At 43.2% G+C, this 25,445-nt stretch overlaps 1 protein-coding gene across 1 annotated transcript in view; it reads right to left on the bottom strand.

The window, feature by feature from the left end:
• Window positions 1–3,781: 3,781 nt before the first annotated feature.
• Fbxo42 (F-box protein 42) overlaps window positions 3,782–25,445 on the bottom strand; it is a 68,082-nt gene continuing 46,418 nt past the window's right edge. The window contains exons 6-11 of the mRNA XM_070037853.1: window positions 11,041–11,194; window positions 9,008–9,118; window positions 7,694–7,790; window positions 7,132–7,188; window positions 5,815–5,931; window positions 3,782–5,125 (exon numbers count right to left, since the gene is read on the bottom strand). Coding sequence (XP_069893954.1) covers window positions 4,010–5,125; window positions 5,815–5,931; window positions 7,132–7,188; window positions 7,694–7,790; window positions 9,008–9,118; window positions 11,041–11,194 — 1,652 coding nt within the window. The 3' untranslated portion in view covers window positions 3,782–4,009. The remainder of the gene's footprint in view (window positions 5,126–5,814; window positions 5,932–7,131; window positions 7,189–7,693; window positions 7,791–9,007; window positions 9,119–11,040; window positions 11,195–25,445) is intronic.

Raw genomic sequence — 25,445 nt, 5'->3', positions numbered from 1 at the left:
CGGTCCTCTGCTCCAAGTTGGTTGCCATCTCAGGTCCTGCACAGATGATATGGAGGATCTGCCCCCAACAAGTCCTTCAGACACGATATGGACACAGCTCTTAGTAAATGGTGCCGTCCCAAAGAAAATGCAATTCTCCCTCTCCCCACAGCTCAGCTCTCCAAGAGGAGAAGAACATCTTTCCAAATGCTCCCCACTATCCCCTCCAACCTCAACTGTTCTCCTTCCCAGTGACTCTTCTCTTCTTTCCTGGACTAGTAAGAAGGTTGAGACAATTCAGTCCATTTTGTTTTATTTGTTAAATTGCTAAAAAGTCATCAGGGGGAAAAACATTAACAAAAAATGAGATTGACCAGAGGTTTAAATATGCATGGAATCCAAGTTCATTCCTACACTGTTATGTGCCTAAAATGACGATCTCAGGGTAAGCCACCTGGCACCCCGAGTTGTGTGGGAAACATCACTCACAGCACCAACTTTGCCAGGGCACAAGGAGTGTGCACTGACACGAGCCCTGGTTGGTGGGAAGGGGACAGAGGCGAGTAGAGAGGGTACAAACAGTAAACACCTCAGTCTGCTCTCACTCACAAGGAACGTGGCAAGAGGGAGCAGCTTACCAGTGACGGGCAGAATGTGTTCCCAGGGGGAGTCACACAGAGCACAGGCTTCCTTGCCCCTGGACATGGTAGATCCTCCCAACTGACCTGTGTGATGGTGAGAGACCACAGATAATGCAAAGCAATGCACATACCATGCCAGGATCACCACGAGGACAAGGACAGACAGGTAAACCAACCAGATTTATCACTTTGAAGGGGAAGGAAAAAAGCGAAGCAGAAGGAAACCTAGAAAGATAAGGTGAAGCAAAGGGAACTATCCCCTTGTCCTCCACTGGCCAGTGGCTTTCTGTCCTCCAAAGTCAAGACTTCTCACAGTAATTTTCTTTCTTCCTTCTCTTCATTTCTTCTTTATTTAAGAGTTCCAACACAGTTCCTGATAGTTCATGGTTTCAGCATCAAATCATGGTTTCATCAAATCGACCCACAGAGGACCAGGAGGAGAGTAAGCCCAAGATTGCCCAACACAATTGACGTTTCTTTCAACATCTAATTAGTGCTCCCAAAATGTGAGGGATGGTGAAGTGTGAAGCCCACCCCCCAACTGTGGAAGGAAGGTAGAAATAAGTAAAAATACAGATAGCTCTCTGCTGCACAATGTGTGAAATGAAGAGAAACAGGTAGCACTGTCCAAGAAGGTAGAAGAAACTCAAATTGCTCCATGGCAGTCAACCAGGTGACTGGTGAAGTCAATATGACCCAGGGGCTCTCAAAGGCACACTTGCAGGAATGGAAGGGATTAAAGCTTCAAGTAGAAACAAGATGTATTTAAATACCTAAATACTGATAAATATTTGCTTTAGGTGCTCCTGAGGGTTTAAAAACAAATATGTTGTCTCATGTCTCTCAGTGACTCTTAAGACAATGTTGGTATCATGTCAAGGAAGGGCTGTAGTCAAATCTAATCTGGTGGAGCTTCGGGAATGCTCACTTTAGGGAGAACACAGGAAGGACGAATGCACCTGTCCCCCACAAGAGCCTGAGGAGACAATCACTGATGGCATTGAGTCGCTTTCCCACAGTACAGGCCCAGAGTGCCCAGGAGTCAACACACCACTGAGACCCAAGCTACTGGATGCAGATGAGGCCCATCCTTCTTTCTCTCTAAGGGCTGTAAACGAATGGCCTGGTTACTAGCAGCATGGGTAATACTGGATACTATGGAGTTACAGGAACCACTTTGTTCTCTAAGAGAATCAACATTCCCATTACTTGCCTACTTGGAGGAAAAAAGAAGTACAAGGAATCAACAGGTTAACAGCCAGCTTAGGAAGGCCACAGGACAGAGGGAAAGATTAAAGTGGAGATTCAGATCTTTCAAAGTATTTACTAGAAACTGAGTCTGGAGGCACTGTCCACACACAAACAAGGTTCAGCGCAGCAATGCCAGAATCACACACTGTTGGCTGGCTTCACTCTGTAGAAGGCCCCACTGGACTGAACAGTCTTGGCCAAAAAAGGACTGGCCACAGTTGCAGATCAGGGAGCTTGGGAAGCCAAGTGTGCAGCTTTAAGCAGTGGGACACCATGGGAAGTAGGCACATGGTTGTTTCCTCATCTGAGAGAACATGAAGAGACATTATCAGAACACATACCCCTCCCCATGAGTGGGCTGGGCTTGGCATGGGGGTGAGGGGGGTAGAGGCCGAGCTTTTCCACCAAGACCAAATGGATAATGGCTAGGGGAAAGATTTAATGTGATGTAATAGAACATAGGCTTATTGGACAGACTGCAAAGTGCTGGCTAAGAGCCAGGAACCCAGGGCCAGCTGCAGCTGGCTTATGCCTGGTAGATGGTTCTAAGAAAAAGAGTATGTGGGGCCGGGAGATAAGAGGTTTTGATATTTAACTCTTAATGGCAAAATAAAAGTCCTCTGATGAGTGCTTATTAAAATGGTGCCACCTGAAATAAACTTATGTTGACATCTCTGTCTAAGACACAGTTTAGAGACTAAGACTAGTACCTTGTAATTTTCTATATCAACCAAAGAAGATTCTACTTGGTTGCACTTTAAGAACCCAAGCCCTGTCTGGTGACACATAAACAAGACAAACACAAAGGATGGAGCTGCTCCCTAGGCCAGCCACATGTCATCAAGTACCTAGTATTCAACCTGGTCACCAGGCAACAGCAAGGCAGAAGATGACACATCAAAAGAGGAAAAACCATTTCTGGAAGAAATGTTACCAGAATTCCCTTCTAGGGTCCATTTCAACCTTCTACACTGAGTGTATCCAATGAAATTTGGAAATAAGAAGTGTACAGCTGTCTGAAACAAATCAAATACAGAAGTGAATGCTGGGTGGGGAGAGGAGGGGAGGGTCACACAAGGGGAAGTGTCTCTTGAGGTGTCAAGGAATTTTTTCCCCACAATACTGAAATTTCAGAATTCTCTACTAGCGCCTAGTGACACCAAACAAAATGTTCTAACAATATTTTTGAAGAAATGTTTGATTTCTGCAAGCACCTGAGCTTTGTAAAGGAAACACAGTGAGAAAAAATTTAGGGCTTAAAAAAAATCTATATGCAACACCAAACCAACCCAAAAACCAAGGTGGCGGGGGGTTGGGGAGGCAGGCAGAGGAAGAAGCAGTCTAGAAGTGGGAAATCAGCCTCTGAGGACCCAATTCTAGAAGGAAAAAGAACAAATATGGATTTTGGCAACTTGCAACCAAAAAGGATTGTCAGAAAGTTCCACAACCAGATACCAAATGTGTTCTGAGACATGGAGGGGAGCACTCAAAAGACCAGCAGCCATGGCAGACAAGTCAGCTGCGTAAACGTTTTTTTTCTCCATGATTCTGGCACGCATGGACAAAATCTCATTGGGTGATTTCCATCAATCATACGGGGCAGAAGAGACCAGGCACAGGCATTCCTGCAGTGCTGTCACAGGTCCTCTGTGGTTTTGAGAGAAGAGGAAGGACGGTTTCTTCATTAGGTTACCCTGCAGCATGGGGTTTGGTGCCTCCTCCTGTGCATCCTATCTAAGCCTGTCGTTTTTGTTTGTAAATTCTGAGAAGGCCACATAAGGATTTACCAGGGTTCTTCAGTTCCTTTTAGAAAGTTACTGCTGTTAGTCTGTTCCCTAACTTCTTGGTCTAGTTATCAGCAAAGTAGAAAAAAGCAGCACAGTCTCTACTAAAACAGCAACAATTTTATCTGAACCAGGACGGAGGTCTCTCTTTTTGTGTAAACAGAGTTGGCTATATAATATATATATTTATATTTATATATAATTTTTTCTTATTAATGGAGGGAGGCTGGGAGCTGGAGTTGAGTTTTGGCTATGAGACAAAGGCTGTTGTTTCCCCAGGTCTCAGTCCAAATGCTTGCACACTGGAAAATTCCAAATTAAAAGCCACAGAAAGGGAAAAAGGTTCTGCACACATTATCTCTTTGCACGCACAAAGTACAAGGCGTTTGTTTTAGGATAGTACTTCACGTTCTGCTTTTTGTCCATGAGTCCTCCAAATATGATGAGTTCACCCCTGCCTTGTACCACTGTGTGCAGGCTGGTTTCTGGAGGTCCAACCACAGAACTGCTATTAAATACTTTCCACTTCACGCGGCCCCGTTCCTTAGTATCTTTAATGTCTAGCACGTACATCTGCATGGGCTTGCAGTTCATGCTCTGGTATAGGGGTTTGCCAACATTGAGGGACTGTGGAGGGTGATGGCCCAGGCGGCGGGCAATGGGAGGTAGGGAATGTCCATCACCTTGGGCTGGCCCTGGGCGAGGGATGGGCACTGTTTCTCCACTGCTCAGGTTCTGGCTTCCAGGGGAGCCTGGAGAAGACCCAAGAGGAGGACTTAGTGCTGCAGAGGTCGAGGGGCCTTTGGATGACATCGCTTTGATGGCTTCCAGACTCCGCCGCAGGGCACCAGGAGAGACGGCCCCTGCCAGGGCACTGGCCACATGGGGTGGGGTATGCACACCATTGGTCTGTTCCACAGGGTGTCTCATACTCCCCCCAACTGTCCTGTTGTCCATGCCATCCACATGATTGCTGCTGGAAGTAGGTTTCAGGTCCCAATTCAGATCGATTGACCCTAATCTCAGATCCTTCTGATCTGGTAATGACCCTCTACGCGGGGCCAGAGGAAGTCCCATCTTCAGATCATATCCTTCAGAGGCAGATGGGGTGCCTGGAGAGATGGCCTGCACAGGACTGTCCAAGGAAGTCCCACCGACAGCTGCTGCTCCTGGAGACAAACTCCCACCATTGAGAATGGGAGAGCCGTCTCCTTTGGCAGGGGAGAGGCTCCCTTCCCGAGAACCTGAGGGTGTCTGCCTTTGAGCCCTGGGCCTCAGGGTTCCCCAGCGGCCGTTAACACATGGCACTTCATCCATACTCCTTACTGGAGACTGGGAGCGGTACTCTCTCGTTTCAGGGACCAGGGCTGGAGGAGTGGCACTGATAGGTGATGGGCGAGAGTTCAAACTGGGGCTGAGGGGGGCTCTCCCACTAGGAGCCTGGCTGAAGACCACCACACACTGTCCCACCTAGAAGACAAAGGACTTGTGCTCACAGCTTCTTCTACAATTTAATCATTCAACTCTAAAACATCTCAGCTCCATCATCTGGAATGAGCTACTGTTTTGTACGATACAGAGATAAAATGATCTGTAGACTCTGTGTTCTATGCTGGATGGGTGAGACACGTGAACATGGGTGCTATAGTGTGACATGCACAGTCATTGGCTATAGCCACAGAACAGGGGTGGAGTGAAGGGAGGATCAATTTTTGTTTGAGGGACTCTGGGGAATATTTCATAGACAAAAAGGTGCTTAAACATGGGACTTAGGGTGGGTAGAGCCACTTATGTCTCCCATTTAGTGGTTCATTTATTTATTTGCCCATATATATATAGTCAGTCATGGGGCTTGAACTCTGGGCCTGGGCACTGTCCCTCAGCTCTTTAGCTCAGGCTACTGTTCTACCATTTGAACCACAGTGCCACTTCTGGTTTTTCTGGTAGTTTATTTGAGATAAGAGTTTCATGGACTTTCCTGGCCCAGCTGGCTCTGAACTATGATCCTCAGATCTCAGCTTCCTGAGTAGCTAGGATTACAGGCATAAGCCACCACGCCCGGCTAACATCTACCTCTTTTGTGCACAAATTTTCTTTGAAATTTGCTGAAGTAATTTTGTTTGGGACCTTCCCTGCTGGTGTGTCAGTTCCCCACTTACCCGGCAGGCTGGATGGCACCACAACTCAGGAGCTCCATGATCTTCGTTTTCTACCTTGAGTGGCTGCCAGGCCCAGGGACCTGGGTGCATATGCAACAACCAAGCATCCTTGAACAGCTATAGAAAAAGGAGCAACAACAGGGCTTAGGTGTGATACATGCTACAACATACATACAGAGTTACAGTCTTAAAGCTGTGTTGCCTGGGACTCTTCAGAGGGTTTTCATTCATTCAGTTGTGCCTGCATTACCACTGAGTGTCCTGACATGGAATTGTGCTGGTGACCCTCGAGTCAACTGTGACTAGGCTTCCTGTGTTTGGGGGGCAGAGGAGAATCGCAGGGAGGGGAGAAATAATATCCGTAACTCTACATGAGGCAATTAATTTTTTGGTGGTACTGGGGTCTGAACCTATGTGCTTGCTGAACAGGCACTCTACCACTTGAGTCACACTCCTAGCTCCCTAATTTTCTGAATATTAAACATATCCAGTGTGTACTTTGGTAACTGGTAATCGATTTTTCTGTTCTACTGTCTTCTCCACTTTGAAAAAAGATGATAGCAGTAAACCTTATTGCTTAAAGAGGAAATAGAAAGAATAATGATACAATTATTCAGCTGGGCACCAGTGGCTCACACCTATCATCATAGCTACTTCGGAGGCTGAGATCTGAGGACTGTGCTTTAAAGCCAGCCAGAGCAGAAAAGTCCCTGTGAGACTCTTATCTCCAATTAACCACTCAAAAACTAGAAGTGAAGCTGTGGCTCAAAGTAGTAGAGCGCTAGTCTTGAGCAAAAGAGCTCAGGGACAGCGCCCAGACCCAAGAAAGAAAAGAAAAGAAAAGAGAAAAGAAAGAAGGAAGGAAGGAAGAAAGGAGGGAAGGAAGGAAGGAAGGGAGAAAGAAAAGGAAGAAAGGAAAAGAGAAGAGAGAGAGAGAGAAAGAAAGAAAGAAAGAAAGAAAGAAAGAAAGAAAGAAAGAAAGAAAGAAAGAAAGAAAGAAAGAAAGAAAGGAAAGAAAGAAAGAGAGAGAGAGAGAGAAAAAGAAAGAAAGAGAGAGAGAGAGAGAGAGAGAGAGAGACAGACAGACAGACAGACAGACAGACAGACCTATTCAAGGAACAAGTGTCTTTGATTAAAGGCATCTCCTCATACCTAAAAGTAGTACAGAAAAGGACAGCAAATGCAAAGTAGAAAGGCATTCTCTAGGGGATCATGCTGTCACATGAAGAGCTTTCACACTCTCACAATGTAAGACAGGGTAAGCAAGTTTTAAACACTGTAGCACAGGCATGAGAATGTGGCACAAACAATACTCACAGCATTGGGACCGCCACACCCTCCAAGGATTAAGATAGTTGCATCATCTATGACAATCTGAGGAGGGGGAGAAATTTAAACACATAAAACAAAGGCATCTGACTTTCCACACTTTAGTGATACATTAAAAATAAAATATCCAGCTCCCAGAGGAGAGTATTCTAGTTATCATAATCTCTCCTGCTCCACAAGCGATGTCAATTCTGATCTTTTGAACAAATTACTGATGATTTGCCTGAATGGGTACATTCATACTCTTTTGAGTGGATACATTCTTTCTTATTTAATCAATAGTAACAGGAGAGTATCAACCAAAAAAAAAAAAAAAATGGAGGATTCTTTTAAGAAATGAAATAGTAAATACTTTGGGGGAGAGGCATAGTAAAAGCCATTATAAATACTATGACCCATCAGAAGGTTAAAAAAAAAAGTAGCAAAAAAGAATGATAAATTATCTTTGCCTTAGTACAAACTGGCATCTTACCTGACTCCCTCCTCCCTCTCCCGTCCTAACTGAAAGATGCTACAGTGTTTGCTGAATAGTTATTTAATTCCCGAGCACCTGAGATTGGCCACCTCGGGGATGAGGACTGGGGCCGGAGATGTTCGGCTTGGACCATGCCCACTGCTCAAGGTCAAGAACCCAGACATCATTGCTCCTGTGAGATAAGGACAGAAAGATGAGGAAGCTGGAACTAAAGGACCACACTGGTGATGGGAGTTCTTATACCTGTGGCTAGCCAGTGAACTTGTACCATTTTCACATACACAGGCTGTCCAGGATGGAAGCAGCTTTGGATAAATTCTCCAGAGTTCAGATGCTTTAGAACCAGAAAGACTAGCTGAATACCAGCTCCACGGCTTCAACAAGAAACATCATTTTCTTCAACTCTGAGTTCCTTATCTCTCACTATCAAACAGAAATACTGCTACTATCTATAGAGCTGGTTTAAGGCCTCCTCTGAGCTGTATCTCACACACTAATAATGAAAGAATAAGTTAACTGGTGCTAGCCAGAAATGGTTATTGGTCACACTATCACCCTTCAAAAACAAAATCCACAAGGAAAAGGGGAAAAAAATTCAAAAGGCAGCTTAAGCACTGTCCAGGGAGTTAAAAGCTTTTTTGATTCTAACTACGAAAAGTAATTTCAGACAGCTAACAAGAGCTGCAGTTTTATCAAGGACCAGGTGCATCTCCAGTTCTCAAGACAGCAGCAGGGTAACCCAGAGTCCCAGAAGGCAGTCTCTACCAGTCACCTCTTTAAGGTCTACTGTTCACACACTGGGCATAGGCATGAGAGCGCCCAAAGTTAAATTCTAGTCCTCTCATCTGGAAGGCAGTGCCTTTCATCTTTCCATACTTCTGAAAATGTGATGTGGAGAGTTTGGTGTTGAAGAGAACAGGCTTAGGTCTGCAATGATTGTACTACTGACAGCTAATCACCTCCAGAGCAAGGGAAAACAAGAACTCCTGCGGCGGCTGCTGCTGAACCAGATAGCCAGGGCTGACTCTGGCAAGTTATGGATAAAGATGGAGAACCTTACGATTCTCTGGCTTTTAACCCATTCTCCCACAACCTATCCCATTTGGAGAGTCTACAATTTCCATCTGTCCTGTCAATGATGCACCTCACTTCTTGGGAGGCAGACTTCTTCAGGCACAGTACAGCAATCAAAATGAAGGCTCCATTCCAACTAGGTCCTACCACACATCCAACAGGAAGCGATTCTACATAACTTGGTCTGTGACTAGAGCACCAAAGAATTGAAAGGTAAGGTAAAATAACTCATTGGGTTAATTAGAATCATGCTCAAAAATACCAGTCCTGACTAGTTCACACTTCTGACCTTTATGCCCGAAAGTATTTACTTACATTTGCCTGGATCCTAAAGAGCCACCAAAGACAATCATTTTATCATCTATCACACAGGAGGAGTGACCAGCCATAGGAGGTGGCCCATGTGTTGTTACAATGCAATTCCACCTAGTATAAACAGACAAGAGGAAGCCCAGAAGTCAGTATCATCTGCCTCTGACTTTACAAGATTAAGGCAAAAAGTGGTTAAGCAGGCATTCATTAAAAATGGCAATCTAAGCCAGGTGCTAGTTGGGCTCATGCCTGTAATTCTAGCTACTCAGGAGGCTGAAATCTGAGGATCACGGTTCAAAGCCAGCATGGGCAGGAAAGTCCATGAAACTCTTATCTCAAATTAGCCACCAATAACCAGAAGTGGCGCTGTGGCTCAAGTGGTAGAGTGCTAGCCTTGAGCTGAAGAGCTGAGGGACAGTGCCCAGGCCCAGAGTTCAAGCGCCAAAACCAACAACAACAACAACAACAACAAAAAGACAACCCAAGACATGGCTGAAAAATAACTGATTCTGTCTTGCAGATGTGGCAAGTAAAGAAAGCAACCAGATCTACACTAATCAGAGGGAGTAAGCTTCTACAACTTCCACACAGTCATTAATTAACTTATTGTTTTTGTTGTAGGGTGTGTGCTTATGTGTATGCATAAATGTGCATGCCAGTACTAGGGCTTGAACTCGGGGCCTCAAGCTCTCACTTTTTTACTCATATTTCACTTTTCCACTCATCGCTAGTGTTCTATTGCTTGAGCCACTCCTCCACTTATGGCTTTTTACTGGTTAATTGGAGATAGAGTCTCACAGATTTGTCTGCCTAGGATGTCTCTGAACTGACTGAGATCTTCAGATCTCAGACTTTTGAGTAGCCAGAATTACAGGCAAGAACCACTAGTGGTTGGCTCATTTTCTCTTGGAAGAAGAATAAATCTATCTTTTCTCTATAAAAAAGTGTTTGTAGGGCTGGGAAGGTGGCTCAGTGGTAGAATGCTTGCCTCACATGCATGATGAGGCCCTGGGTTTGACTTCTCAGCACCACATAAGCAGAAAAAGCCATAAGTGGCTCTGTGGTTCAAGTGGTAGATAGCCTTGAGCTGAAGAGCTGAGGGACAGTGTCCAGACCCAGAGTACAGGCCCCATGACAAAGAAAAAAAGAGTTTGTAGGGCTGGGAATGTGGCTTAGTGGTAGAGTGCTTGCCTGCCTAGCATGCATGAAGCCCTGGGTTCGAGTCCTCAGTACCACATAAACAGAAAAAGCCAGAAGTGGCACTGTGGCTCAAGTGGTACAGTGCTAGCCTTGAGCAAAAGAAGTTCAGGGACAGTACTCAGGCCCTAGGTTCAAGCCCTGGAACTGGCAAAAAAAAGGTTTTTAACTTAGGGTCTCTGTGTAAATCCTTTGAAACTGTAAGCAGTTATCTCTGTATAACCTCCCCACAACAAAAAAAGTCCACAGCTATCATCAAATTCTAAAAGAGATTCTAGAGACTAAAAAGATAAAAGACATTGATTTAAAACCTTAAACACAGTGTGATGACATATACCTGCTTCCCTTGGGAGGCTGAGGTAGGAAGATTGTGAGTGCAAGGCTAGCCTGGACTATAGGTGGAGATCCTGCCTTAAAAAAGAAAAAAAGAGGGGCTGGAGGTTTAGCCCAGCGGAAGGGCGCCCGCCTGGCGCGTGCAAGGCCCTGGGTTTGGTCCTCAGCCCTGGGGGGAAAAAAAAAAAAGCTACAAAAAAGAAAAAAGAGTCAGGCAGTGGTGGCTCATGCGTACAATCCCAGCTACTCAAGAGGCTGAGATCTGAGGAGTACAGTTCAAAGGCTGCTGGGGCAGGAAAGTCTTTGAGACTCTTATTTCCTATTAACCACCAGAAAACAGAGAAAACCGAAGTGAATCTGTGGCTCAACATAGTATAGTGCTAGCCCTGACTAAGCACTAAAACTCAGGAATAGCCCTGAGTTCCAGCCCTAGGACTGGCAAAAGAAAAAAGTAAAAAAAATCTCCCCACAACCCAGATTTAAAGGAGCGTATCATTGCAACTTACCAGTTTTTAGATGGAGAATAAGTGTGTATTTCATCAAAAAATCTCTCTGGTTGATGTAAGGGATAAGGGCTTGGCCTCGTCCAGCCTCCAAAGAGCACTAGCAAGTCCTTGTACACCACGAGGGTGGCTCCAGCTTTGGGAGAAGGATAGGACCCTGGAAGAAATCAATAATAATTGGATTAGGATTCAGGACTTCACAACAATACAATACAAGGCCATCTACTATTCATCTTCCACTTGAAGAAAGATAAAATAGGATACAATCTATAAAACACAGGGGATAGGCAGAGACAAAGCAGCATTTGCAGGTCTGAGAGGAAATCATCACTGATTTATATATGTTTATAATTAACACAAAGAAACCTGAGTTAAAATTGCTTAGCTTCTCTCAGCTTTAATTTGCTCACCTGAAGTCAGAGATGAAGGTTCCTATCCCATAAAGCTGTATGGATTATTAAATATAACAGTTTCCAACTTACCTTGGTTGGTTCTTGATATGGTTTAACTAAGGTGTCCTTCAAAGGTTAATATGCTGGGGGCTTGAGTGGGAAGTAGCTGGATCATGAGGGCCCTGACTTAATGCATTAATCCACTAATGGGGAAGGGATGGAAACCTTCAGAGATGGGAACTGGTGGGAGGAAGTAGGTGACTGGGGGTATGTCCTGGGGACTATTTCTTGTTCTCTGCTTCCTGACTGGCATGAGACAAGTACCTTTTGCCATATACTCCCATAGTCACAATGTCCCAAGACTTCTCAGGCCTAAAGTGACAGGACCAAGGGATATTAGACTGAAACTATGAGCCAAAGCAAACCTTTCTTCCTATTGTTTTCTTTCATGCATTTGTAACAACAACAAAAGGACAGAAAACTTTTGTCTCCTCCAGGGGAAATTCCCTAATTAAGATGTTACTGTCATTCTGAAATACCTTAATTTTGGAAATAATAAACAAAGCTTCAAGTCCCTACTCCCTACTTGGACTCACAAATGCTATGATAGAAAAAAAAAAATAACAGATTTCAGAACAGTGACTTAAACCTTCCACACTAAAGTGTGGATTTAGATCTGTGATGCTGGCAATCAGGCATGTAAAGGAAGCAGCAGACCAAGGATCTCCCAAAGCTACCAACCATGAAAACAAACCAAATGACCATTTGTAATGTGTGCTGGACAATCAGCATACTTTAAAAAAAATTTTATTTATGTGGTTCTGAGAAATTGAACTCAGGGACTTGTGCATGCACTCTACTACTAAACCACATTCCCAGCCAATCAGCATAAAAATTGTAAATAGTATTTTAAAATCATTTTCAGTGATTGCCTTTCTAGAGGTTAATATAACTGGACAAATGAAAATGAAAGATACCCCAATTATTAAAAATCACAATTATGTGCCTTGCTGGACACTGGCGGCTCATGTGTGGAATCCTAGCTATTCAGGAGGCTGAGTTCTGAGGATCATTCTTATTTCCAATTAACTAGCAATGATCTAAAAGTAGAATCATGGCTCCAGTGGTAGAGTACCAGCCTTGAGAAAACAAACAAAAAACAACAAAGAGCTCAAGGGTCCTGAGTTCAAGTTCCAGTACTGGAGCACACACACAAAAATTATGTAGGCCAGGGCTGGGAAGGTGACTCAGTGGTAGAGCGCTTGCCTTGCATGCATGAGGCCCTGGGTTCAATTCCTCAGCACTACATAAGCTAAAAGAAAAAAGCCGGAAGTGGTGTTGTGGCTCAAGTGGTAGAGCGCTAGCCTTGAGCTTAAGAGCTGAGGCACTGACTAAACCTTCCAAAAGATGACACTTGCTTCCTGTGATGGGAGAAAAGCTAAGTCAATTTTTAAAAATATGAAATACAAATTCTTTTCCTGTCACTTCATCTGATGAAGGCGTTTTTTGTTGTTGTTGGTCGTGGGGCCTGAACTCTGGGGCTGGGCACTGTCCTTCATCTCTTCAGTTCAAGGCTAGCGCTCTACCACTTGAGCCACAGCACCACTTCCAGCCTTTTCTGCTATGTGGTACTGAGGAATCAAACCCAGGGCCTCAAGCACACGAGGCAAGCACTCTACCACTGAGCTACCCTCCCAGTCCCTGATGAAAGCTTTTTAAGTCCATGTATAGTACAGATCCTTAATTTCTTATTTGAAATTCCAAAATCCTCAGAGTTCAGAAAAACTATTAACACAACAAAATTCAGTGGTAAAAAGCCTTATACAAAATGATGAGGCTATATAGAATCTTTACTGAATCAGCTTTGAGTAAATATTCATAGGTACTGATTCAGAAGTATTAGGTTTGCTTCTAAGGTAGTGCCCCAGATTCTACCACAGACATTACAAAGGTAGATACACATTGTATTACATTCTAAAATCAGAAAAATTCTCAATTTCAGAACACAGTAACTATATAGACTCTTGCAGCTAGCTAGGCATGATAGCATAAATGTAATCCCTGCAATTAAGAGGTTGAGACAAAAGGACAGGGAGTTTGAGGCCAGTCTAGGCTACATACCAAGTTACAGGCCAACCCTACCTAGTAAAACCCTGCCTTAATACACATACATACATATATACATGCATGCACGCACATGTGCGTGAGAGCACACATGCACGCGTGTGCATGCACGCACGCGCGCACACACACACACACACACACACACGCATGCACGCACGCACGCTTACCTGGGATCAGATCCCAGCCCTGCTTTTAAAGTGGCTGTGAAATTCAAGTCAATACCAGATCTTGCTCTGCCTCAGTTTCCTGATTCATAAACAAGCTATGAGAATTAAATGTGTTACATCATACAATGCATGCAGTAGGATACTATTGTTATTGAGAAGGTAAACTAATACACAAGTTCATGCCAGGCCAATTCGCCACAGTCAAGTGGGAATACTGCTGTTTGAATATGACAAAGCTCATAAGAACAGACTGAACCAGAAGTCACCAGTGTCAATAGTTAACACCTGAAATCCTAGCTTCTCAGGAGATTGTGAGCTAAGGATTGCGATTCAAAGCAAGCCCAAGCAGGAAAGACCATCAGACTCTTCTCTCCAATTAACCACCAAAAAGAGCTGGAAGTAGGGGTATGGCTCACATAGTAGAGCACCAATGTTCAGCAAAAAAGCCAAGCAAGAGCATAGAGGCCCTGAGTTCAAGCCCCAGTACCAGCACACACACAAAGATTAGATCAAAATGTAGAAGCATGTATCACTGTGGTTGGTAATTGTGTACATACAACTTTGTGACTGTAGCCATCTGAAATGTCATGATGGGCAATATAAGTCTTTTGATGAGATGGCCCAAAGATGTACTTTGTACATGCAGCCATCCAAAGACCTCAGCTCTCAAGAAAATTTTCATTTCATAAATGTTTATGTGCAAGTAAATATCTTCTTTTTTTTTTTTTTTTTTTTTTTTGGGTCCGGTCATGAGGCCTGAACTCTGGGCCTGGGCACTGTCCCTCAGCTCTTCAGCTCAAGGCTAGCGCTCTACCTCTTGAGCCACAGCGTCACTTCCGGCTTTTTTCTTTTTGCTTATGTGATGCTGAGGAATTGAACCCAGGGCCTCAGGCATGCAAGGCAAGCGCTCTACCACTGAGCCACCTTCCCAGCCCCGTAAATATCTTCTTTTACAGAAGACATTTCTATGCTTTTACAGACATGTACAATAATGCTTACACTGAAAAGCAACACCGTTTTGACTATTGTGTCAAAAGCCAGGGACTTGGTGAGCCACTGATGCCCAGGACAAACAATGTAGAAATTTTAGAAGGTGAGAGTCCTTCCTACTCCCTGGAAAATGGCTATGTTCACTGCTTTCAAAAAAGTACCATCTCAAAGAAAACTAGAGGGCATGGTGGCACACACTTGTAATCCCTTAACTACTCAGGGTATGAACTTATGAGGACTTCAGTTCACGACCAACTAGCCAATGGAAAAGCACAAGACCCTACCTATCAAAAACAAACTAGGCTGGACACCAATGGCTCTTGCGTGTAATCTATTTACTCAGGAGTCTGAGAGTTGAGGATTATGGTAAGTCAGATGGGCAGGAAAGTCTGTGAGACTCTCATCTCCAAATTACTGCCCCCTTTAAAAAAAAAAAAAAAAAAAAGCTGGGGCCAGGTGCCAGTGGCTCATGCCTGTAATCCTAGCTACTGAGAAGGCTGAGGATCACAGTTCAAAGCCAGCCCAAGCAGGAATGTCCACGAGACTCTTATCTCCAATAAACCACCAGAAAACTGGAAGTGGCACTGTGGCTCAAGTGGTAGAGTACTCGCCTTGAACTGAAGAGCTGAAGGACAGTGCCCAGGCCCAGAGTTCAAGCCTCACAACCACCACCACCACCACCACCACCACCACCACCACCACCACCACCAACAACAACAACAACAACAAACCATGGTCTAACTGCCTTTAAACTATGAGTGAAAGAATTTTTCCCTGAATACTTTCCATTTATTTTATGTTACAGTAATAATGTCAAAAGGGACAGTAAAGAATTCAGAATGGCACCCATGCTGGGATGCAGCTCAGTGGCAGGGTCCTGGCCTAATGTGGGTAGGATGAAGGCACTGGTATGCAGCTCAAGAAGAAGCATACACTATCTTCACATGCAAGACACCTGTTCCTCCAGACAAAACTGGCCTGCAAGGCCAACTAAGACCAGATAGATCAGGTTAACACTGCCTCACATTTTCACTGTGTGTGTGTGGTTTTTGATAGGAGCCTCTAGCTGAATGGTTTTACTAACAGGAACAAAGCTGGGTTGTAGAAAGCCCTGACCAAGTCTTTGGCTTTTGAGCTGTCATCATGACAGTGTATTAAGCACCATTCTGCCAGTCCAGAATAGTTTGGAAAGGTGCCTTCCCAGAATACCACATTAGCAAGAGAGTCAGCTGACCTAGAGGGCACATAGAGGATAGCACTAATACTTTTAATAGTCTCCTTAAAAACAAACAAACAAACAAACAAAAACTGAGTTCTAGTGGCTTACATGTACCTGTAATACTAGCTACTCAGGAGGCTGAGATCTGAGGATCAAGATTGGAAGCCAGCCCAGGCAGGAAAGTCCATGAGACTATTAGTCACCAAAAAAGCCAAAAGTGGAGCTCCAAAAGTGGAGCTGTGACTCAAGTGGAAGATCATTAGCCTTGAGCACAAAAAGCTCAGGGACAGCACCCAGGCCCCTGAGTTCAAGCCCCAAGACCAATGAAACAACAACAACAACCACCACAACAACAACATAAAAAACTCCTAAGTTACAATTTAAAGTGCTTTGATTTTACAGGTAATACTTTTGTAACAGGAAGAAATAAAGTCATGTTTGAGGAGAGATGAAACAAAAGGAAAAGTAAGAAAAACACTCCAAACTTCATAAGCATAGTCTGTCTTTATTACAAACACCTTGAAGATCATTCAGAAAACAATCTCCAAAATAGACAGTCCTCCAAAATAGACGGTCCAAGGACCACAGGGGTTTTATGGGGGACAGGTATCCATTTCTCTTTAGGCAGTAAGAATATTTCCAATTTAATATCAATGTGGTAGATAATAGCTATAATAAACATTTATATATTTACACACAAAGATATGCTTTAGAAAAAAAAAAAAGTAGAGATGGGCACTGGTGGCCCACACCTGTAATCCTAGCTACTGAGGAGGCTGAGATTTGAGGATCATGGTTTAAGGCCAGTCTGGGCAAGAAAGTCTGTGAAGTCTGTGAGACTCTTGTCTCCAATTTACCACCAGAAAACTGGAAGTGGTGCTGTGGCTCAAAGTGGTAGAGAATCCAAGTCTTGAGCAAAAAGAGCTCAAGGACAGTGCCCAGGCCCCTAGTTCAAGACTCATGACTAATTAAAAAGAAAAAAAGAAACAAAAGCATCTCAGGGAGGAGTAATGGCTCATGCCTATAATCCTAGCTACTCAGGAGACTGAGATGTGAGGATGGCAGTTCAAAGTCAGCCAGATTCTAGCTAATCAGAACAGGCCCTGGATGCACCATGATAAATCCAAACATTTTTTAGGGTATTTCCTTCTCCCCACTCCATTTTTCTGGGGGAAGGGAAAGGGTTCCTTTTTTCTATTTTATTCCTCTTGCAACAAGACTAGACAAGTTATTGACTGACAAAAACCCACTGATGTTATTATACACAGCTTGTCTGGGACATGTGGCTTCCAGGGGACACATTTTATAATTACAACTATACTCATACCTTTAAAACCATCTTCCCAGTCATTTACAGACTAGTCATACAACAGAACTCTTGTAATGGCCATGAGAAACTTTTAAATCTTGCGTAACGATGTCACAGGCATGAACAAAAAAGAAATTCTCTGTTGGCATTGTTCAGTGCCAGTAAACAATCGACATAAAAGATCACTTGATGAAAAGAGCAGCACTTATCAGCTAAAAATTAACAGCATGAACACCAGTAATAGTTCCTTGGTAGCATTTGAAGTAGTCTTTGATTCCATTTCTAGGAAGGAGAGAAGGTCCAGAATCTTCTGTTTAATCTGATAACTTGTTAATTGCAGTTCTAATGGGTGAGGTGCCTTTCAAGTGACTCTATTTGGAAGTGAAAACAATGCTGTTAGTCATAAAGTTTCTGGCCTGGTGTTGAAACAGGAAAGTCCTAGTGAGCCAGGGGAGAGAGCCAAACTGAAATATGGCAGAATTGTGTTTATGTTCTCCCTTGGAAGGCCAAAGGTTCCTCCAGATCTGTGCAAGACTTCCCACTCTTCTCTCCAACAGGATAGAGAATGGTGTACAATTCCTTGACTGGGAAGGCCAGAGAAACTAGATTTTTCTAGAAAAGTCATGTATTCTTGAAAACCCAGGATCTGAACTTTATAAATAACAGGAAGGATTTCTGCTTTTCCTAGGGGAATGTACTGGCTCTGTTCTCCTTCATGTCCCCAAACCAGCACAGGTCCAGGACAGAGGGAAAAGGAAACAAGAAAAAACCACCACCTCATAAAGGTTAACCAGGAATAAGACCATGGGTCAAGGATAACAAACACAACAAAGAAGTTAACAAAGCACTGATAGATACAACCACATGGATGAATTTCAAATACATTTGGTAAGAAAGAAGTTGCTACAAATGTCCACTTACAGGAAGTTCAAGAACAGACACTGGAATATTGTGGAAATCTGAATCTAATTATTTCTGTATGGATGGTATTTACAAGAAAGGAACATGGGAACTTTTTAGAGGTGATGAAGTTCTGTGTGCCTAGGTGATCATCACATGGCTACTATGACTGGAGGAACACAGTCTGGTTGCTGTTCTTGGTTTATAATTCCTTGATTAGGAAGACACAGAAACTAGATTTTTCTCCTACATGGTGGGTCATAAGAACCTTTTTGTTTTAGACTTTTTTTTTTGGTCGGTTGTGGTGCTTGAAATCTGGGCTTGGGTGCTGTCCCTGTTCTCTTCAGCTCAAGGCGAGCATTCTACCACTTGAGCCACAGTACCACTTCCGGCTTTTTCTAGTGGTTTATTGGAGATAAGAGTCTCATGGATTTTCTTGCCTGGGCTGGCTTTGAACCGCGATGCTCAGATCTCAGCCTCCTGAGTAGCTAGGATCACAGGCATGAGCCACTGGCACCCAACTATCTGACCTTTATGTCTAATAGTAGATAATAAGATTCTCATTGTGTGTGTCTGTGTGTGTACACACGCATATGCCAAGGCCTCATACATTCACTTGGCGTGCTTGGATAATTGGCAATCTACCACTTGATTCACATCACCAGTCCAAATTTTTCTTTTAAAGGGGTCTTGCCCTGTTCCTGCGAGATAGGAATGCCACCACACAGAGAATAATAAGAATCTATAGATAGATCTAGCGGGGTTTCCCTATGCAGCCTATTAGCTTAGCTACACAACAAACTCTCCATAAAAGCTCTAAAAGCAGAGTTCTGGAGAGTCTGGATATCTAATGGTACAGACGGAGATCCCTGCAGGGTCTCTGCCCACATATGCATCTCTTCATCTATATGCTTTATAATAAGCTGCTACAGGTGTTGGGATTTTTGTTTTTGTTGGTTGTGGGGCTTCAACTTGAGGCCTAGGTGCTGTCCTTGAGCTCTTTTGCTCAAGGTCAGCACTCTACCACTTGAACCACAGAGTCACTTCGTTGTTTTTTTTTTTTTTAGTAGTTAATTGGAGATGAGAGTCTCACGGGGATTCTTCTGCCTGGGCTGGCTTCGAACCAAGATCCTCAATCCCAGCTTGCTGAGTAGCTAGGATTACAGGCATGAGCCACTGGCACCCAGCACTACATGTTTTCTTCTGTTTTGTGAGCCACTTGAACCTGAAAAGGGGGCTATGGAAGCCCCAGTTCACAGCTTGTCAGTTAGAAGCACAGGGGCTTGAGATTAGTATCTGAAGCAGGGACAGGCTTGCAACCTATCCCTGAACCTGTGGGCCCTGACAACTGTCCCCATTCAGAAGGTATCAGAACTGACTTGAATTACAGGCTACCTAGTGTGACCCTAGCTGCAGAACTGACTCCTGCTTGCTACTGAGGAGAAATCCCTATACCTTTTAAGGACACTGAAGTGACCTATGCTGCCCAGTAGTATGAGAGTAGAAGAAAACTTTATCTTTCCTACACACAGCCGTATACATCCATTAGAAAACCTGCAAGAGTTGTACATTTTACTGAACGTACAATTTTATGAAGTACAATACTGTTGGGGAAGATAACTTATCAAAGCTAGTAAACTATAAGCTGTGCTCCCATGTTACCACATAGCATGGAGTACTTTATCTAGGAAACAACGAAACTCATAGAATTTAAATTCCTGGGCTGGGAAGATGGCTCAGTGGTAGAGCGCTTGCCTTGCATGCCTGAGGCCCTGGGTTCGATTCCCCAGCACCACATAAGCAAAAAAGAAAAAAAAAAGTCAGAAGTGGCGCTGTGACTCAAGTGGTAGAGTGCTAGCCTTGAGCTGAAGAGCTGAGGGACAGCACCCAGGCCCAGAGTTCAGGCCCCATGACTGGACCCAAAAACAAAAAACAAAACAAAACAAAAACCTGAAGTCTTGAATTCAAGTCCCAGGACTGGCACAATAAAAAATTAAATTTCTGGGGCTGGGAAGGTGGCTCAGTGGTAGAGCGCTTGCCTTGCATGCCTGAGGCCCTGGGTTTGATTCCCCAGCACCACATAAGCAAAAAGAAAAAAAGCCGGAAGTGGCGCTGTAGCTCAAGTGGTAGAGTGCTAGCCTTGAGCTGAAGAGCTGAGGGACAGCGCCCAGGCCCAGAGTTCAGGCCCCACGACCGGACCCAATAAATAAATAAATAAATAAATAAATAAATAAATAAATAAATAAATAAATTTCTTCACCTGCCTACCAAGCATGAGGCCCTGAGTTCAAACTCCAGTACAGCATTCCCCAGAAATCTTTCCTATTATAAGAATAAGAAGAACCTATTCCTCAACAACAAAAAAATTGCAACTACTCTATATCTTATATATATAAACAGAATTACAAGTTATATTTTAAGATTAGGCAATTGGATTAAAATGGGATAGAGTCAAAGCCAAGTTAAACACAAAATCACAACCAGAAAGAATTATGGAATAGAGGACATTATCAAGGGCACTCCTTATCTGAAAAGAAGAATCAAAGCATTGTTTAAGAGTTCATGGTAAAGGCATGGATCAGCTATACAGTGAGTGTATACCTAGTGAATGTGAATACCAGTACTGAAAAAGGAGGGGAGGGGAGAAGAGGAAAGAGTTCATCTCTGAAATAAAGGATGAGAGAAAGCTAGCTTTTGAGCTTTTTAGAAAGGACAAAGTAGCCTCCTAAGGCAGGTGCTACTGGTTTACACCTGTAATCCTAGGTATTCAGGAGGCTGAGATCTGAGGATCATGGCTTGAAATCAGCCTAGGCAGGAAAATCTGTGAGCCTCTTATCTGCAATTAACCACTGAAAAACTGGAAATGGAGCTGTGATTCAAGTGGCAGAGTGCTAACCTTGCATACAAAAGCTCAGGGACAGTGCTCAGCCCCCGAGTTCAAGCCCCAGGACTGGAACAAAAACAAGTAGCCTCCTAGAATTCAAGTTGATACCTGTAAGTCAATAAATGACCTATCAGCATCTGCCAGAACATCCTGTAGATTCTTTACAAAACCCCTCGAAGGGACAAGAGCTAGAAAGCCTGAGAAACTGGCCTGATACTAATTATAAACAACTAAGAATAAACAATTACAAGATGACCCAGCAGGAGTTGATCCCTAGTATTGCTAATTGTACTAGAATCTAATAGGGTCATTTAGGGGAACCATTAGAAAACTCAGGGATAAAGTTGTTTGTTTTCTCCTTTTATGATTAGCTGCCACAATTTCACTTAGGACATAAAGTCAACAGATATAGATAGTGTTGGAGATATGCAGAGATAAGGCATCATGGAAAAGAAAGTATATTATGGTAATAAAAAAAACTACAGTTACAAAGTAGTAACATGACCTGATAATGAACAGAAACAGTACTGGATGATTTGAGAGGTTTACTGCAGAGAACTTGTGAGCATCCAAAGACTGCTTGTCAAGAAGGTAGGCAGTCAGGGTCACAGTGTATAGATCTGAAAGCTAAGAAGTCCAAGGAAAGTTACTGCTTATTCTCAAAGACACAATGGGCTTCTTCCTCAAGATATTGTTTTGACAGTTATAAGATAGGCTCATGAGTTTGAGCCAATGACTGAAAGTCAAATGATGCTATATTTTCAACTGGAAAAGTGTTAAGGATAGGTATTAATGTTATATGGGAATGTTATACAGGAATCTGATCAGTGACATACAGAGAAGCCACACTTTAAGAGGTTGAATTGGGAGTCTTTATTAAAATGCCAGCAATTGCAAGTCCCAAAGACTTGCAGCCCCGAATGAAGCTAGTACAAGGTTTACATAGGCCAAAAACACATATGGTGTGAGGAATTAAACCTACAAAACAGTTTTCTATAAGTAAAGCAAATCAAGTGAGGAACTAATGAAAATGTTATACATAAGTAAAGCAAACCAAATGTGGATACTTACACGTAATAAATTAACACATTTGTAGTTAATACATTTGATAGTGAAGAAAAAAATCCAAGCTGGGCACTAGTAGCTCATGCCTATAATCTTAGCTACTCAAGAGAGTTGTGATATGAGAATCAAGGTTTGGGGCCAGCCTGGGTACATAAAGCCAAGAGATGCTAATCTCCAAACAACCACAATAAAGCTGAAAATGGAGCTGTGGCTAAAGCATCAGCCATGAGGGAAAGGCTAGATATTAGCTTGAGGCACTAGAGTTCAAACCAAGAAGGAAGGCAAGAAGGGAAAAGAGGGAGAGGGGAAAGGAATTAAGCACATTCACTTTCACCTTCCTTTTTGGGAGGTAGGTTTTCACAAAATTAATAACACTCAGCAGATCACAAAATGATTTAAACACAACTAACAACACAAGTCTGGGTACTTCTCCACATCAACCGAGTTGCATAATGAATGTGTAGAAATTTTTTTTCTGAATCTTTGACTGTGCTTGGTCAAAACACTGTAACAAATCCATGAATAAGGTCAGTATATCATATCAATATTGGTTTATTAATTTTCACTGTATACTATACTAACTCAAAATGTCAATGATAGAAAAAATGATAAGGAATATATGGTAATTATAAAAATCTATTTGAGCTGGGTGCCAGTGGTTCATGCCTGTAAACCTAGCTACTCAGGAGGCTGAGATCTGAGGATCATGGTTCAAAGAGAGCCCAGTCAGAAAAGTCTCCATGAAACTCTTATCTCCAATTAACCAATGAAAAACTGGAAGTGGCTCTATGGCTCAAGTGGTAAAGCGCTAGTCTTGAACACAAAGAAGCTCAGGGACAGTGCCAGGTCCTGAGTTCAAGGCCCATAACTGACAAAAATAAATTTAAAAAAATCTATTTGAAGGCAGGGTGCCACTGGCTCACACCTGTAATCCCAGCTACTCAAGAGGCTGATATTTGAGGATCACGGTTCAAAGCCAGCCAGGCAGGAAACTCCATGAGACTTTTATCTCCACCAGAAAACCGGAAATGGTGTGGCTCAAGTGGTAGAGTGCTCACCTTGAGCTGAAGAGCTGAGGGACAGCATCCAGGCCCAGAGTTCAAGCCCCATGACCAACCAAAAAAAAAAAAAATCTATTTGAACTGGGCACAGGTAGCTAGTTCAGGAGGCTGAAATCTGAAGATAACAGTTCAAAGCTAGCCTGGGCAGAAAAGTCCATGAGATTGATCTCCAATTAAACACCAAAAAGTTCTGGAAGCAGAACTGTGGCTCAAGGGATAAAACGCTAGCCTTGAGAACAAAAGCTCAGACCCTGGGTTTAAGCCTGAGGATGAGTGCAAACACGTGCACTACACACACACACACACACACACACACACACACACACACACACACACACACACAATGTTTATTTGAAAAATTAAAAACCTGGTGGGCTGGGAAGTTGGCTCAATGGTAGAGCGCTTGCCTTGCATGCCTGAGGCCATGGGTTCAATTCCTCAGCATCACATAAGCAAAAAGAAAAAAGCCAGAAGTGGTGCTGTGGCTCAAGTGGTAGAGCGCTAGCCTTGAGCTGAAGAGCTGAGGGACAGCGCCCAGGCTCAGAGTTCAGGCCCCATGACCAAAAAAAAAAACCAAAACAAAACTGGTAATGCGTTAGAACGTATAGGCACAGGCAGGAACTTCCTGAATAGAGTCCCAGGGACACAAGAGATAGGAGAGACTCGACAAATGGAACTACATTAAAATAAGAAGTTTCTGCACAACTAAAGACATAGCTACTAAACTAGAAAGACAGCCAACCTATTGGGAAAAGATCTTTATCACCAATGTATCAGACAAAGGGCTAATATCCAATATATACGGGGAACTTCAAGGAACTAACCTTTCCCAAACTTAATAAATCAATCATTAAATGGGCAAGGGAGCTAAGAAGAAACATCTCAGAAGAAGAAGAATGACAAAGAAGCAAATGAGAAAATGTTCATTATCCTTGGTTGTAAAAGAAAGGCAAGTCAAAACAACCCTGAGATACCATCTTAACACAGTTCGACTGGCTAATATTCTAAATTTGGATAATAAATGCTAGTGGTGATGTGGAGAAAAAGAACCCTACTGTACTGCTGGGAGGAATGTAAACTAATACAACCTCTCTAGAAAGCAGTCTGGAGGGTCCTCAAAAAACTAAAAACATAAGCTGGGCGCGGGTGGCTCACACTTGTAATCCTAGCTACTCAGGAGGCTGAGATCTGAGGAGCGAGGTTCAAAGCCAGCCTGGGCAGTAAAGTCCGTGAGGTTCTTATCTCCAATAAACCACTAGAAAACTGGAAGTGGCGCTGTAGCTCAAATGGTAGAGCACTAGCCTTGAGCTAAAGAGCGCAGGGACAGCGCCCAGGCCAAGACTTCAAGCCCCGCGACCGACACCGCCCCCCCCACCAAAAAAAACTAAACATAAACCTTCCCTATGACCTAGCCATACCACTCCTAGTCATCTACCCTGAGTATCATGAACCAGGATATGACAAGGACACCTGTACATCCATGTTCATTGCTGCACTATTCACAATATCCAAGATATGAAAACAACTCAGATGCCCCATGATAGATGAATGAATCCAAAAACCATGATACCAATATACTGGTATTTACACAGCTATTAGAAAGAATAATGTCAAGCCAGGCACTGGTGGCTCACACCTATTATCTATCCTAGCTACTCAGGAGGCTGAGATCTGAGGATTGAGGTTCAAAGGCAGCCTAGGCAGGAAAGTCCATGAGACTCGTATCTCTAAGAAACCACTCAGAAGGAAAGAAAGAAAGGAAGAAAGAAAGAAAAAAAAAGAAAGAAGGAAAAAAAGAAAGAGGAAAGAAGGAAGGAAGATGGATATCATTCACAGGGGAATGGATGAAACTAGAATAAATCATGTTGAGGGAGGGAGGTAAACCAAGATTAGAGACAAACAGTGCATGTTCTCCTGATATACAGAAGTTAGATTTAAAACCCAATGGGATATGACAAATTATACAGGATTATATATGCCCATATACAGCGAGACCAAAAGAATATATAGTCTTAGAAGAAAATCACCAAGTTGTAATACCCAATCGCCTCTTCATACACACATACACATACACACACACTTATGTAATATATATATAATATACACACTGAAACAAACTCCAAAGGAACCATTTTCTTAATTTGTCTTTTCATTTTCTGATGACTCTGTATTCATTACGTCATATATGGTGTATATATGTGCACAGCTGTGGGAAGGTGCGGGTAGGGTATAGAATCAATGGAAAATGGGTGAACAAGTGCAGCAGCAGAGCCTACTGGCTGCACTGAATATTGATG

This window comes from Dipodomys merriami, unplaced genomic scaffold, assembly GCF_024711535.1.
Source record: "Dipodomys merriami isolate MVZ:Mamm:240054 unplaced genomic scaffold, mDipMer1.0.p SCAF_28, whole genome shotgun sequence".
In the NCBI taxonomy this organism is placed as follows: domain Eukaryota; kingdom Metazoa; phylum Chordata; class Mammalia; order Rodentia; family Heteromyidae; genus Dipodomys; species Dipodomys merriami.
The sequence above is the reverse complement of the archived record's forward strand: the minus strand, read 5'-3'. Positions and strand labels throughout refer to the sequence as shown.